Genomic DNA, 12,671 nt, shown 5'->3' on the forward strand with positions numbered 1-12,671 from the left:
ATAGGCATAGGAGTGGCATCAGAATGTAAGGAATAATTGATGACAGGCTGTTACACCTTATCTCATTCATTCATTCATTACTTTTCTTTTTGGCTTAGTCCCTTTATTAATCTAGGGTCACCACAGCGGAATGAACCACCAACTTATCCAGCATATGTTTTACTCAGTGGATGCCCTTACAGCCGCAACACAACATTGGAAAACATACACCCTCATTCACACACATACACTACGGACAATTTAGCTTATTCAATTCACGCAAGTCTTTGGACTGTGGGGGAAACCAAAGCACCCGGAGGAAACCCACGTGAACACGGGGAGAACATGCAAACTCCAGACAGAAATGCCAACTGACCCTGCTGGGGCTAGAACTAGCAACCTTCTTGCTGTGAGTCAATCGTGCTACCCACTGTGCCACCGTGACGCTCCACCTTATTCTCTAATAAGACAATTGTTAGGTACTAAATTTGGACACTTTAGGAACTTATATGCACCTGCATTAAAGGTACAAAAGCAGTGACTGGGGTTGACCTTTTCAAAACATACTCTTTTGTACATTTTAGGTAAAATATGTAAGCTACCTAAAATGCAGGGGGATGCCACAGACCCCAAATATGTCTTTGAGCAAGGGACCATAAAATATGAAGATATCTATTGGTTTAATTTATACGGTGAAATAAAATAAAAAGGTGTCTAAAATATTATTTGAATTATATTTTGTTCCAGTAAGTTAAAATATTACATGCTCATCCTACAAGCTGTTCTGATAAAAACCCTTTCTGGTAAAAATGCAAAATTTAATTTGACAAAATCTTTAAAAAAAGTACTTAAATAAAATTATAAATATTTTGGACAAATACTAAAATGCTAATTCTTAAATTTATTACTGATATTTGCAAATCATTTGATTTATTATATATATATATATATATATATATATATATATATATATATATATATATATATATATATATATATATATATATATATATTTATATATATATATATATATATATATATATATATATATATATATATATATATATATATATATATATATATATATATATATATATATATATATATATATATAATTACATTAAACATCATTTATGCAAAAGTAATATAAGAAACTCTCAGTATCTCCAGTAAATATAATGTGATTTCAGCAAAAGAGACCGTGGGTGTGGCCACTGGTCATATGAGCCCTCCCTCTTTAGGTGACTCCTCCTCTACATCATCATAGTCTGTAATAAAAACTAAAATCAAGCTGATAGTTTTCAATCTCATAACTGCATCATTATTTAGATTTTAGAGTTTAAAAGAGCAAAAATAAAACAGATATAAGATATAAAAATGTTAAACATACCCAAGAGGTTTCTCTCATCTTCACTGTTGTTCTTCACATCATCATACTCTTCCTGATCTCCCTCTGACACAATTAAACCACATACTATAATTTGCTTTCACTGAACTCTACCCACTTCATGACTGTCTGAGAGTATTACATTCAGCACTGATAAAGCCATGAGGATTCACTAATATAGAAATGCATGTTTAGTATTAGCTGTATTGTCTGTTTGACTCACCTGTTAAACGATCAAGGTTCTGTCCATTAATGTTGACATCATCATAATGCTCTGGGTTGTCCACTACACATACAGGAAGATATAAATAAACAAAATGTTACATCATCAAATCTGTACTGAGCATCACTTTGTCCTATTAATAATAGTCACTAAATAATATAATTTAATAGTCCTAAACTGTTCAACAACAAAACAATTATGGATTTAGTTTTTCACTTCAGTATTGACTGTTGTATAGCCCACTTTAGAAAACCAACTTTTCTGTATAGTTTACTTTTCTAAACCACGTTCCTGGCGGACCACCAGCTCTGCACATTTCCTTGTCTCCTTAATCAAACACACCTGATTCAGATCAACAGCTCATTAGCAGAGACTGAAAGACCTGTCATGGGTGTGGCAGACAAAGGAGACATCCAAAACATGCAGCGTTGGTGGTCCTCCAGGAACGTGGTTGAGAAACACGTGTTCATAAGTCAAATGACCAACAGTAGCTTTCAAGTCACCATTACAGATTCCCAAATCCTCTCCTGTGGCATTTTCTTGTACTTCTCTGTCTCTCTCTCTCTCTCTATATATATTTTTTTTATTTGTACTAACATTTATTATATATTCAGAATTTTACATATTGTAATCTATGTTCAATACTTGACAAATAATAATAATTAAATCCTCTCCTGCGGCTTCGCTTACAGGTACTTGCTGATGCCATAAAAACTTGTTATACTTTTTATTATGTTTTAATGACTCAAAACTGATTAAAGACATTTATGCTACCTGAGCAATTTACGTCTATTGATCAGCCTATTAGCCCAAGTTATAACTGAACAGTTTTTGAATGTGCATCTATGCTCATTAAAAACATCTAAAGTACTGTTCAATTAAATATGCATTATTGAATTTATGTATATATAATTAAATGTACATAAATAAAATCCAATATAGTGGTGTGACTAATGTATATACACTTAATACATTCAATTCACCTTTGATACTATATATATATTATATATATCTTTATATTTGTTGCCATTGATGGCTTCATAAACAACTTTTACCCTTTGTCCTGCACAATAAAAAAAAAATAAAAAAGACAGAAAAAAAAACATGAAACATTTTGTCACTCATGATTCTTTATTATTCTAGCATGTAAAACGTTTGGACCTCATAAGGCACCACCCAGTTCTGCTAAAGATAACATTTTGCAAAATATAACATATATATAATAAAGATAACATTGCACTGATAACAATGAAGATGAACAACAATGCCAGTATTTAGCTAAAAACCTAGCCAAGATAACTTTAGCAGACTAGCACATACAGTATATTTGTTTGCTCTATTCATTCTTCTTATATGACATTACATTCATTCAGAAAAAGTCAGCCAAATCAAGCCAACATTTGGCACAACACTTGCTAAAATTTTATGTTTCACACACAGAAAAAGTTAGAGTACCTGTATTGACATTCATTGACATTGACATTTTCACCTGTAAAAGCCTAATAAAGGCTACAATATATAAAACAGACAGACAGGCAACGAACAAAAATATTAATAAATAAAATACATGTTTAATACACAACTATAGCAGTTTCAAAGCAGGATTCTTTAGGAACCTACAAATTCTACTATGATTTAGTTTACAACAATTTCTGCTAAGCATAGATGTGATATTTGATGGATGTGTGGCAACCATGTATTTTAATGATCAAATATTGCAAACACATGCCAGCTGTCAAATGTGAGGCAAAATAGATAAATAAAATTAGAGTTGGTCACCTAATTATTGTGTTTGTTTTATTATTATTTATTATTGTGTATTCATTTTCAGTGGGAGAGATTTAAAGCAAATAAAAGTTTAAATGCGATCAACATACTGAAATATAAGACAGCAGATAAAACAACATTTGTTGCAACATTTCTAAATATGGATTAGTTCTGAACATGTTTATGTATAGAATCAGTTCAGTTGTAAGATGCAGTAAACAGCTATTACTAGCTATTAGCTATTACTAGCTATTACTAAATACTAGGGTGGTGGTGGTCAATGATAAGAATCTGAACGAGTAAAAGTTCATTTAAAGCTGTTTTGTCTTTATGAGCAAAGTTTCATGACTTCCCACCATTTCAATAGACCTAGAGGACTGGTGAAATCATTTTGAATTACAAAGAAGAGAGCAAAAACAAAGTAAATACAGAGGATATTCTTAATAAACCACAATAAGAAAACAAAATGTTTTCAGTTTACATGTAGAAAACTGACTAAAATTTATCGGTAGTTACTATTAATCTGCAAACAAACCTAATAGTATGCAGCATTAAAACAGCCTGCAGTGATCTCTTAAAAGTGTTGGTGGGTTAGACTTTAACAGCCTGTTTTTTTTGGCTCCTTGTTTAATTAATCATAGTCTTCTGCTAGAAAACAAAAGAAAAATACATGCAATTTAGCAAAGTATTTTAATAAGCGCTCTATATATAAATAGAGATATATAAAATATTAGAGAGAGTGAGTTATTAAAATTAAGCAGGAGATTTTCAATATGAGGTGAAGCAGGTCACAATAACCTACCAATCAAGTATCTTGAACCTTCACCGAGAGTCCTCGCATCATCATAATCCTCCAGATCTTCCTCTGATTTAAATATCTTAATTATTATTTACATAAAGATATCATACTTTAATATACAGTTATGTAAAGTATAAAATCACACATAATAATTAAGTCTATATAATTTTTATTGCTATTTACAAAAAAGACAAATATTGTAAAGCTCACACCTTTGTTATTATTGGAGAACTGTCTTATGATGATGACATCATCATAGTTTTCTAATATCAAGTAAACGAAGTAAGGAGGATTAAAAAAACATCTATTATTGCCAGTTTTGTATTTTGAAAAAGCCATATTAGTAATTGCAAAATGACAAAAAACATACAAGATATTTAATTAATATTATTAATAATTAAAGGAATAAACCTGTAGCATGATGTCTTACTCCAACAGTGATTACATCATCATAAGTCTCTGGGGTGATCTGCTGCTCTTCTAAAGATTTATCAACAAAGAGACCATAGAAAGAGGATTGTAGGCTCCCAGAACAAACCGTTTATGAAAGTATGTCAACTCACTGTGGGTAGTTAATATATTTTCTGACCTTTTAGGCTTTTAGGGGTTGTGACATCATTATAATAGGCAGGTGTGACTCCTTCTGTAGATTCTGAAAAAATAAAAGTTGCCATATATTAAAGTTAATTATATATATTTTAAAGTTGCCAATGTAACCCCGCTGGTCCTACAGCACCCAATCCGCTCCGAACTGGGATTGAACTGGCAACTTTCAGTTGCTCTAATAAGGAGGCTAAAGACCATGGCCTTGTCTGTCTTTGGAGCACCTTTAGAAGTCAGAGGAGGGAGGTTTACTGTACCTGCACAACACTTCACTAGCTGGCCTCCGCTACACCAATAAAAAAAATTGGCACAGACAGACAGACAGACAGACAGACAGACCGACAGACAGACCGACAGACAGGCAGATATACAGACAGACAGACAGACCGACAGACAGACAGACAAAGACCCCTTACCTGAAAGAAACTTCTCAACATCTTCATACCCAGAATGCTGTTCTCCTGAAGGCACTATTCCTGCTATTGTTAAGCAAATCAAATTGAATCTATCAAAGAACTGTCTATAACATCTTATATAACAATTATATGTCTCTCAGTCTAAATTGAAACCTCAATAAATATTTAACTGAAGTCCACTTTGAAGAATTAAAACCAAAATGCCAATGCAATTTAGCATCTGAATAAACCACTCTACAAACCAAGATCTAAATGTCTCACCGGCCTGAGTGAAGTGATTGTGTTTGGGCTGAATCTCCTCATAAACGGCCGCAGTGGTGGTCCTGTGTCTCCTCTTAGAGAGAGCTGTGAGTGTCGACACACAAACCTGCTGTCAGTTCACAACACATGACTGATCACACACTGAAGAAGACACAATATGACAGTCTCTGGATCTCTCCTACCTCTCCTCATCACTCTGTTCTGCTGAATCAGTATAAGCAGCGGCACTAAGAGCAGTAAGAGCACAACCCCCAGTACAATCACCAGCACTGGAGGGACTGGGAGAGTTTCTGGACCATTTTGTGGAGGAGAGACTGATGTTGAGCTCACTGTCTGAGAAACTGCAGCAGAAGATGATGCTGATGTGGCAGAAGTAGTGGACACAGGCAAACCTGTCAAGTCTATTAAAACAGACTCAAAATCATGCATAAATTAAAAATACTAAAAGCACTTTAATAAAAAAATCTGTCAGTGACCTGTACAGGTGAGTCCAGCGTGCTCTTTGTGGGAGCAGTCAGTGTGGTTGTTCAGGGAGAGAGGACAGTCCCACAGGTGAAGCTCATTCCCTCTGCACTGGACTCTGTTCAGCCACACCACACCTTCACCAGCACCAAAGGCTGAATTTCCATCAGCCCTCAGTGCTGCTCCACATCCCAGCTGCCTGCAGACCACCTGAGCATCGCTGATGTCCCAGAGATTATCACAGACTGAGCCCCACACAGCGTTATGATACACCTCCAGCCTCCCAGAGCACCGGCCGCCCCCTCCACGCAGTCTGAGAGGAACATGAGCTGAAACACGCACATCAGGCATCACTGAGCTGCTGAAGTGCAATAAATGATGATGGTCACTTTAGTGAAACAAAAAATATTTAGTGCCCAAGTGCACATATAAATAATTTAAGATGAGAAAAAAACATACAAGAATATACTGTACATACTTGAACATCGTCTCTGGTGTGGAGTTGGTGAAGTAGAACATGACAGATGACTAAGTGGAAACTCAAGACTCTTCTCCTCTGTAATTAAAATATTGACATTTCCGAACATCCTTAACTAGAATATTAAACATTATAACAATATATAAAATATTTATACAAATATGATGAATTCAGAAAATAAACTAAATATCATTTTACCTGAACAGGTGATCCTTGCCACTTCATCACCACAGTCTTTTAGTTCCCAGGGTGCAGATGGACACTGCCATACAGAGGAGTCATGTCGTCTACATTTAACAAAATCAAGCCAACTAAGGGTTCTCAGTCCCTCTGAATTACTGGGTTCACTGCCAGATCTTCCACAGTTCAGCTCTTGACAGATCAGACTCGCTGTGTCTCTGTCCATCTTGTTGTAACACACATTTCCCCAGGATCCGTTATAGAAAACCTCCACATTCCCTTCACAGCCCTCAGTTAACCTGATCTCTTTAAACTCTAGAGGAGAAAGGAAGAAAACACTCATATTGTCCACTCAGTAATATTACATTAGGCTTTAACATGCGTGTATGTACTGTAGATTGTAGATTCACTTATATTAAGTGTAAGAAAAATCATTATAGTCATTCATTTGAAAATCAGATTATACCGGTCACACAACATTTTAATGCTATTTATTGCTATTACCTATACACAGTTTATTAAAATCTATTATTATACTAAAATCTATTATTATACTAAATTCTATTATTCTTCTTTCCTTACCAGAGCAGACGACTCCTACATCCTCCTTGTGTTGACAGTCATGTTTTCCCCAGCCTGGAGAAGAGCAGCTCCACAGGGACGTCTCATTCCCCTTACACTCCACCTCATCCAGCCATATGGGTCCAGAACCAGGACCAAACCAGGCTGGTACCTGCTGGTTACTGAGGGCCACTCCACACTGCAGCTGTCTGCACACCACATGGGCATCTTTAATATCCCAGGAGTCGTCACACACTGTCCCCCATGAGCCGCTGTGAAAAACCTCCAGCCTCCCTGCACAGTCTCCCCCAGAACCCACCAGCCTGATGGACCCGCGGCCTGATATTCAGAGAAAGAGAAACACATTATTGATCAGGAACAACTCCAGAATCTGCCCAGATGTTGTTGTTCTCACCAAGGCAGGTGATTGACAGCTGTTGTGTGGAGCTGCAGTTGAGAGTTTGTGGAGAGCTGCAGTTCCCCAGATGAGCTTCACTCCCAGAGCACTGGAAGCCCATCACACACTCATGACTGTGTTCAGGACTGGATAAAGAGGAGCCGGAGAAGTTGAGCACAGAGCCACAGCCCAGCTGTCTGCAGACCACAGAGGATTCAGTGAGACTCCAGGAGTCCAGCAGAACCTTCCTCCAGACCTGCTGGATCAAAACTTCCACCTGCCCCTCACACTGTCTCTCTCCAGACAACCGCACCAGACCCTCATGAAGAGCCAGAGACGAGTCTGAAGAAAAACATGAGGCAGTTTATTAAGATATTAATACATGTAATTTATTAATTTATTCTAATAAAATGTCCTCACTAGAGCAGATGACTCCAACATCTCGTCTATGAGAGCGTTCAGCTCGACTCCATGAAGAGATTGAACATTCGGAGAGTTTTGTTTCATTCCCGTCACAATCAAACACATCAGCCCAGATTTCACCACTTTCCTCTCCAAACCAGTCTGATCCCACAACAGACACAGCAATCCCACAATTCAGCTGTTTACAGAGGACACTGGCAGCTCTCATATCCCAGCATGCATCACACACTGTGCCCCATTCACTGAGATACTGACGTTCAACTCGACCAGAACAGGAGTCAGGACCATTGAGCAGTCGGACATCAGTGTAACCTGGACAGAAACACTCTTACTTAAACATAATAGAATAGTTTATGGTAAAAAGAGCACAGATAACAAGAGTAATTGTTAAATTATATCTGTTAAATGGTATTAGAGAGTTTACAAGTATGATTACATGATTAACAATGTATTTATTTATAACGATGTTGAACATTTATACCAGAACACATCAGTGCAACATCACTGACATTGGTGCAGTTCATTTTAAGTAGTCCTGATGTTGGACAGTGTCGAATAATTGACTCATTTCCTCTGCAGTGAATCTCTTGTGTCCACATCTGAGCGTCTCCTTTGTCAAAAGCAGCAGCTCTCAGCACCTGTACAGGAGCCCCACAGTCCAGCTCTCTACACACAACCTCTGCATCCTGCTGGTCAAAGGCAGCGTCACACACTGTGTACCAGGTGTTTCCACGAAGGACTTCTAATCTCCCAGAGCACAGGTGAGGTCCATCAGCAAGTCTCGTAAATCGTCCATAATTTATGGTTTCTGGTCATATTTACACAACACAGAAACCATCTATCAGTATGATTATATTTAAATCTAATTGTTTAATAATATATTTTTAAACAGATGAAAGTGAGTAGTTTAAACTATTAAAATACATTTATTTCAAACTGCATACATTGAATGAAAGAATGATCAGTCATGCATTAAGAGAGTTGATATATGAAGCAGCTCACCTGAGCATCTGACTCCAGCATCATTAAAAAGACCACAGTCATGTTCACCCCATCCTCTTGAACTACAGCTCTTCAGTGTTGACTCTGATCCACTACAGGAAACATCATCCATCCAGATTTCACCTGAACCTTGTCTAAAGTAAGCAGAACGCACAGCTTCTAGAGGTTCTCCACAGCCCAGTTCTCTACACACCACTGCAGCATCAGTCATATCCCAGTAATCACCACACACTGTTCCCCACTGACCTCTATGATAAACCTCCACTCGACCACTGCAGGAACTGTCACCATCAACCAACCTGACCAGTTCAAAATCTAGGCATGAAAGAGAAAGAAATGAATCAGTGTTACTTAGTCCATGGGAAAACAGGCTTTTAATGATTTGCTGTGGGTTGTAATTTTAATTTTACAGTCTTAAAATAAGATTATAACACTTATTTGAAGTATTGTATTTAGTCAAAGTATCTCAAAGGTGACCTTTTATGACCTAAATCACTTTTATGAGGGTTTTAAACACAGTTGTGAGCAGGGGCGGACTGGCCATCTGGCAATTCTGGCAAATGCCAGAAGGGCCGGACCATTTTTAAAATGTGGGCCGGTCAGTTTTTTATTTTTATTTTAATATTATTTTTTATATGTATCGTTTTTACATGCAGGCAGCTTTTATCTTGTGCAACATGTGAATATTATGATGACGTTAGTGATGGTAATAATAGTAATAATGATAATAGTAAATGTTAAGCATTTGGCCCAATCGGTGATGGTTTCGAGAGGGGCCGACTCAACCAAAGGTTAGGCGGACATAATCAAAATCTGGCAAGAATGTCAAACAAACAGTAGCCTACGTATGGTAATGTGGGCTGGTGTGGCTATAGTGCCAGGGCTGAATTTTTGTCCCAGTCCATCCCTGGTTGTGAGAACCACATTGTGTGAGTACAGCCAGCCTCTAATGGTAAGATTTAATTCATTATACGGTGACGCAGTGGGTAGCACGTTCGCCTCACAGCAAGAAGGTTGCTGGTTTGAGCCTCAGCTGTGTCAGTTGGTGTTTCTGTGTGGCGTTTGCATGTTCTACTTGTGTTCGCATGGGTTTCCTCCGGGTGCTCTGGTTTCCCTCACAAGTCCAAAGACATGCGGTACAGGTAAATTGGGTAAGCTAAATTGTCCACAATCTATGTGTGTGAATGACAGTGTATGGATGTTTCCCTGTGATAGGTTGCAGCTGGAAGGGCATTCGCTGTGTAAAATATATGCTGGATAAATTGGTGTTTAATACCGCTGTAATTAATTATAATTTTTATAATCACACTTCACAAAAACAGTCTGCAGAAACACTTTGATTGATATTCTCTCTTTGTACATCTCATCAGAGGGGGAACAATCTCTCTCTCATTCGCGTTAACAGCTGAGTGAGAAGCAGCCGTCCACCATTAGAGTTTTCTTATTTTGTGTGAAAAGGTCTTAAAACTAGAGTTATAAACAGGAGAAATCGTCTTAAATTAAGAATTAATATTATATATTTTGTCTTAAAACTAGCCAAAGCATTAAAACTTTAAAGAAGAATATTGTATGAATTAAATCAGGATCACACATATTTGCACATTGTCCACAATTTGTTAATCGAATTAACTTGACAATACTCAAAATGCTAAATTATTACTTGTTGCTTTTCAAAATACTGAAGCTTACTTCAACAAAACATAACAAGATGTGCTTTGTTACTAAAGTTTGAGTGTGATTGAGCGATTGTTTAATGGAAAACCTTAAAACAAGTTATTACAGCAAAAATAATGTTGTAAAAATACAAGGCTGCTCTTAAATTATGTCCCTGGCTGTAATTAAGCTAAATTTGCAGGTAAAATTCCTCTTTAAGCTTTACTAAATAAGAAAGAAAACTCTTACTCATTCTGATCTTGCATATATTGTACTTTTAAAACAAGATAAATAATAATTCTGGGCTAGAAATAGGATTGTAATTCTTGACTAGATAAGGAGTTTTTGAAGTGTGGCATATTTTGAGTTTTGGTACTATTGGGATATAAATTTGATTGCTCCTTAAGTTAGTTTTAGGTTAGATAGCTGTGGGGATTAAAAAGGATTGCATGCAGTTCCGATTACAACTGCACCAAGTCTGCATCCAGACCCCTCTCGAAACTATGGCTAATTTATAAATAAAAATCTATTTGAATCCTTTATCTTTACAGGAGTTTTTGCATTGTAAGTATAAACAACAAACCATCAAATTACTAACTTTTATACACATCAACTGTACAGATGTGACATTAATAAAAACACTGCTATCTTGTGATTTGAAATATTTTTAACAATATAATTTTTTGATGTCATCTTTTACCTGAACATTTTAATTCTACATAGTTTTTTTGAGAGCACTGTGTGTCATTTGTGGTTGAACATAATCCAATATGAGACTCGTCTCCTCTGCAGTGAATCTCTTGTGTCCACATCTGAGCGTCTCCTTTGTCAAAAGCAGCAGCTCTCAGCACCTGTACAGGAGCCCCACAGTCCAGCTCTCTACACACAACCTCTGCATCCTGCTGGTCAAAGGCAGCATCACACACTGACATCCATGTCTGATTATGAAGGATCTCCAACCTCCCAGAGCAGCGAGAACCTCCAACCAGCCTGACTTCTAAAGAAAAATAACAAAATAAGAAACAATGACGCTTCTTAATAAGATTTATATTCTCCTGGAGCACACGTGAGATCAATCAGCAAAGGTTTATACATTTATTTATCGAAGACAGTCAGTCACAATAATTCAATTTAGTGCTTTTAATGCAGTACACTGTTTATGAGATGTTAAAAAAACTTTATGATTAAATTTTTGTTAAAATAATAATTTTCTAATTGTATTTTATGTGTTTATGTAAAAAAAATGATTAGGTATGCATTAACAGAATGGTGTATTGATCAGCTCACCTAAGCAGATAACCCCAGCATCTTCACTATGACCACAGTCATGTTCACCCCATCCTCCTGAACTACAGCTCTTCACTGTTGACTCTAATCCACCACAGGCCACATCATCCATCCAAATTTGACCTGTTCCTTTTCCAAATACAGCTTCACCCAGAGCATCTACAGCCTCTCCACACTTCAGTTCTCTACAAACCACTGCAGCATCAGTCATATCCCAGCCATAATCACACACTGTGCCCCACTGACCATCATGATAAACCTCCACTCGACCAGCACAGGCACTATGACCACCAACCAACCTCACAGTCGGAAAATCTGTACAAAAAGAAAAGAAATTAAGCCAGTGAGCAGTAAATCAACACCTTATCAACTGCAATTAAAACATTACCTTTGAGAATACTTGAGAATGTAAATTTTAAATGTCAATTTAAAGTTTACTTAAATACTAAACTGAACAACTAAAGTCGGGGAAAAGCTACGCGCTCCTCTAAGAAAGAGATTTTCACATCATCTTATTATTTCACTGGTTGTCTATAAATACTTTACTCAATTATTAGAGATAATTTATAGTTTTGGTTTTTATACATTACACAGATATTAAATTCAGTTTCTTGTATTATGAGACCATCAGAAATAAACTGCTCATTTAAATTAATCATTTGAACTAATGTCAATTTTGTACTTACCAGATGTGGTTATAGTAATTATATTGAAGATTAAAAGAAGAGTAAAAAGTCTCTCCATCATCCGCTCCTCTGTTCAGACTGAAGAAAGTTACTCCTGTTAGCTCCTA

The 12,671-nt window shown here is 36.6% G+C and overlaps 1 protein-coding gene across 2 annotated transcripts; it reads right to left on the reverse strand.

The window, feature by feature from the left end:
* Window positions 1–1,149: 1,149 nt before the first annotated feature.
* LOC147844644 (scavenger receptor cysteine-rich type 1 protein M130-like) lies at window positions 1,150–12,637 on the reverse strand. 2 transcript variants are annotated; one of them, XM_087248059.1, is made up of 20 exons: window positions 12,565–12,637; window positions 11,879–12,193; window positions 11,292–11,588; window positions 8,939–9,253; window positions 8,418–8,744; window positions 7,934–8,248; window positions 7,532–7,855; window positions 7,138–7,455; window positions 6,574–6,870; window positions 6,376–6,453; window positions 5,912–6,226; window positions 5,618–5,827; window positions 5,436–5,519; window positions 5,175–5,234; window positions 4,745–4,807; window positions 4,567–4,635; window positions 4,368–4,418; window positions 1,590–1,652; window positions 1,370–1,432; window positions 1,150–1,247 (listed from the first exon to the last, which is right to left on the reverse strand). In XM_087248059.1, the coding sequence occupies exons 1-20, from the start codon at window positions 12,623–12,625 to the stop codon at window positions 1,198–1,200; spliced, it is 3,675 nt and encodes a 1,224-aa protein (XP_087104185.1). In that variant the 5' UTR covers window positions 12,626–12,637; the 3' UTR covers window positions 1,150–1,197. The 2 variants fall into 2 exon arrangements, 1 of the variants encoding a protein (XP_087104185.1); XR_015482802.1 differs by lacking the exons at window positions 1,150–1,247; window positions 1,370–1,432; window positions 1,590–1,652; window positions 6,376–6,453 and adding exons at window positions 2,706–3,321; window positions 3,369–4,004; window positions 4,159–4,221 and having other exon boundaries at window positions 5,175–5,237.
* Between the last annotated feature and the right edge of the window lie 34 nt (window positions 12,638–12,671).

Source organism: Danio rerio, chromosome 4 (assembly GCF_052040795.2).
Source record: "Danio rerio strain M-AB ecotype USA chromosome 4, GRCz13ab, whole genome shotgun sequence".
Taxonomy (NCBI): Eukaryota; Metazoa; Chordata; class Actinopteri; order Cypriniformes; family Danionidae; genus Danio; species Danio rerio.

Excerpts from the sequence above, each read along its gene's own strand:
- LOC147844644 (XM_087248059.1), bottom strand. The coding sequence starts at position 12,625 with ATGATGGAGAGACTTTTTACTCTTCTTTTAATCTTCAATATAATTACT. Across the intron at positions 5,520-5,617 it reads GAACAGAGTGATGAGGAGAG|CTCTCTCTAAGAGGAGACAC; the intron begins GTAGGAGAGATC and ends CGACACTCACAG. Across the intron at positions 5,235-5,435 it reads CAATCACTTCACTCAGGCCG|GAATAGTGCCTTCAGGAGAA; the intron begins GTGAGACATTTA and ends TAACAATAGCAG.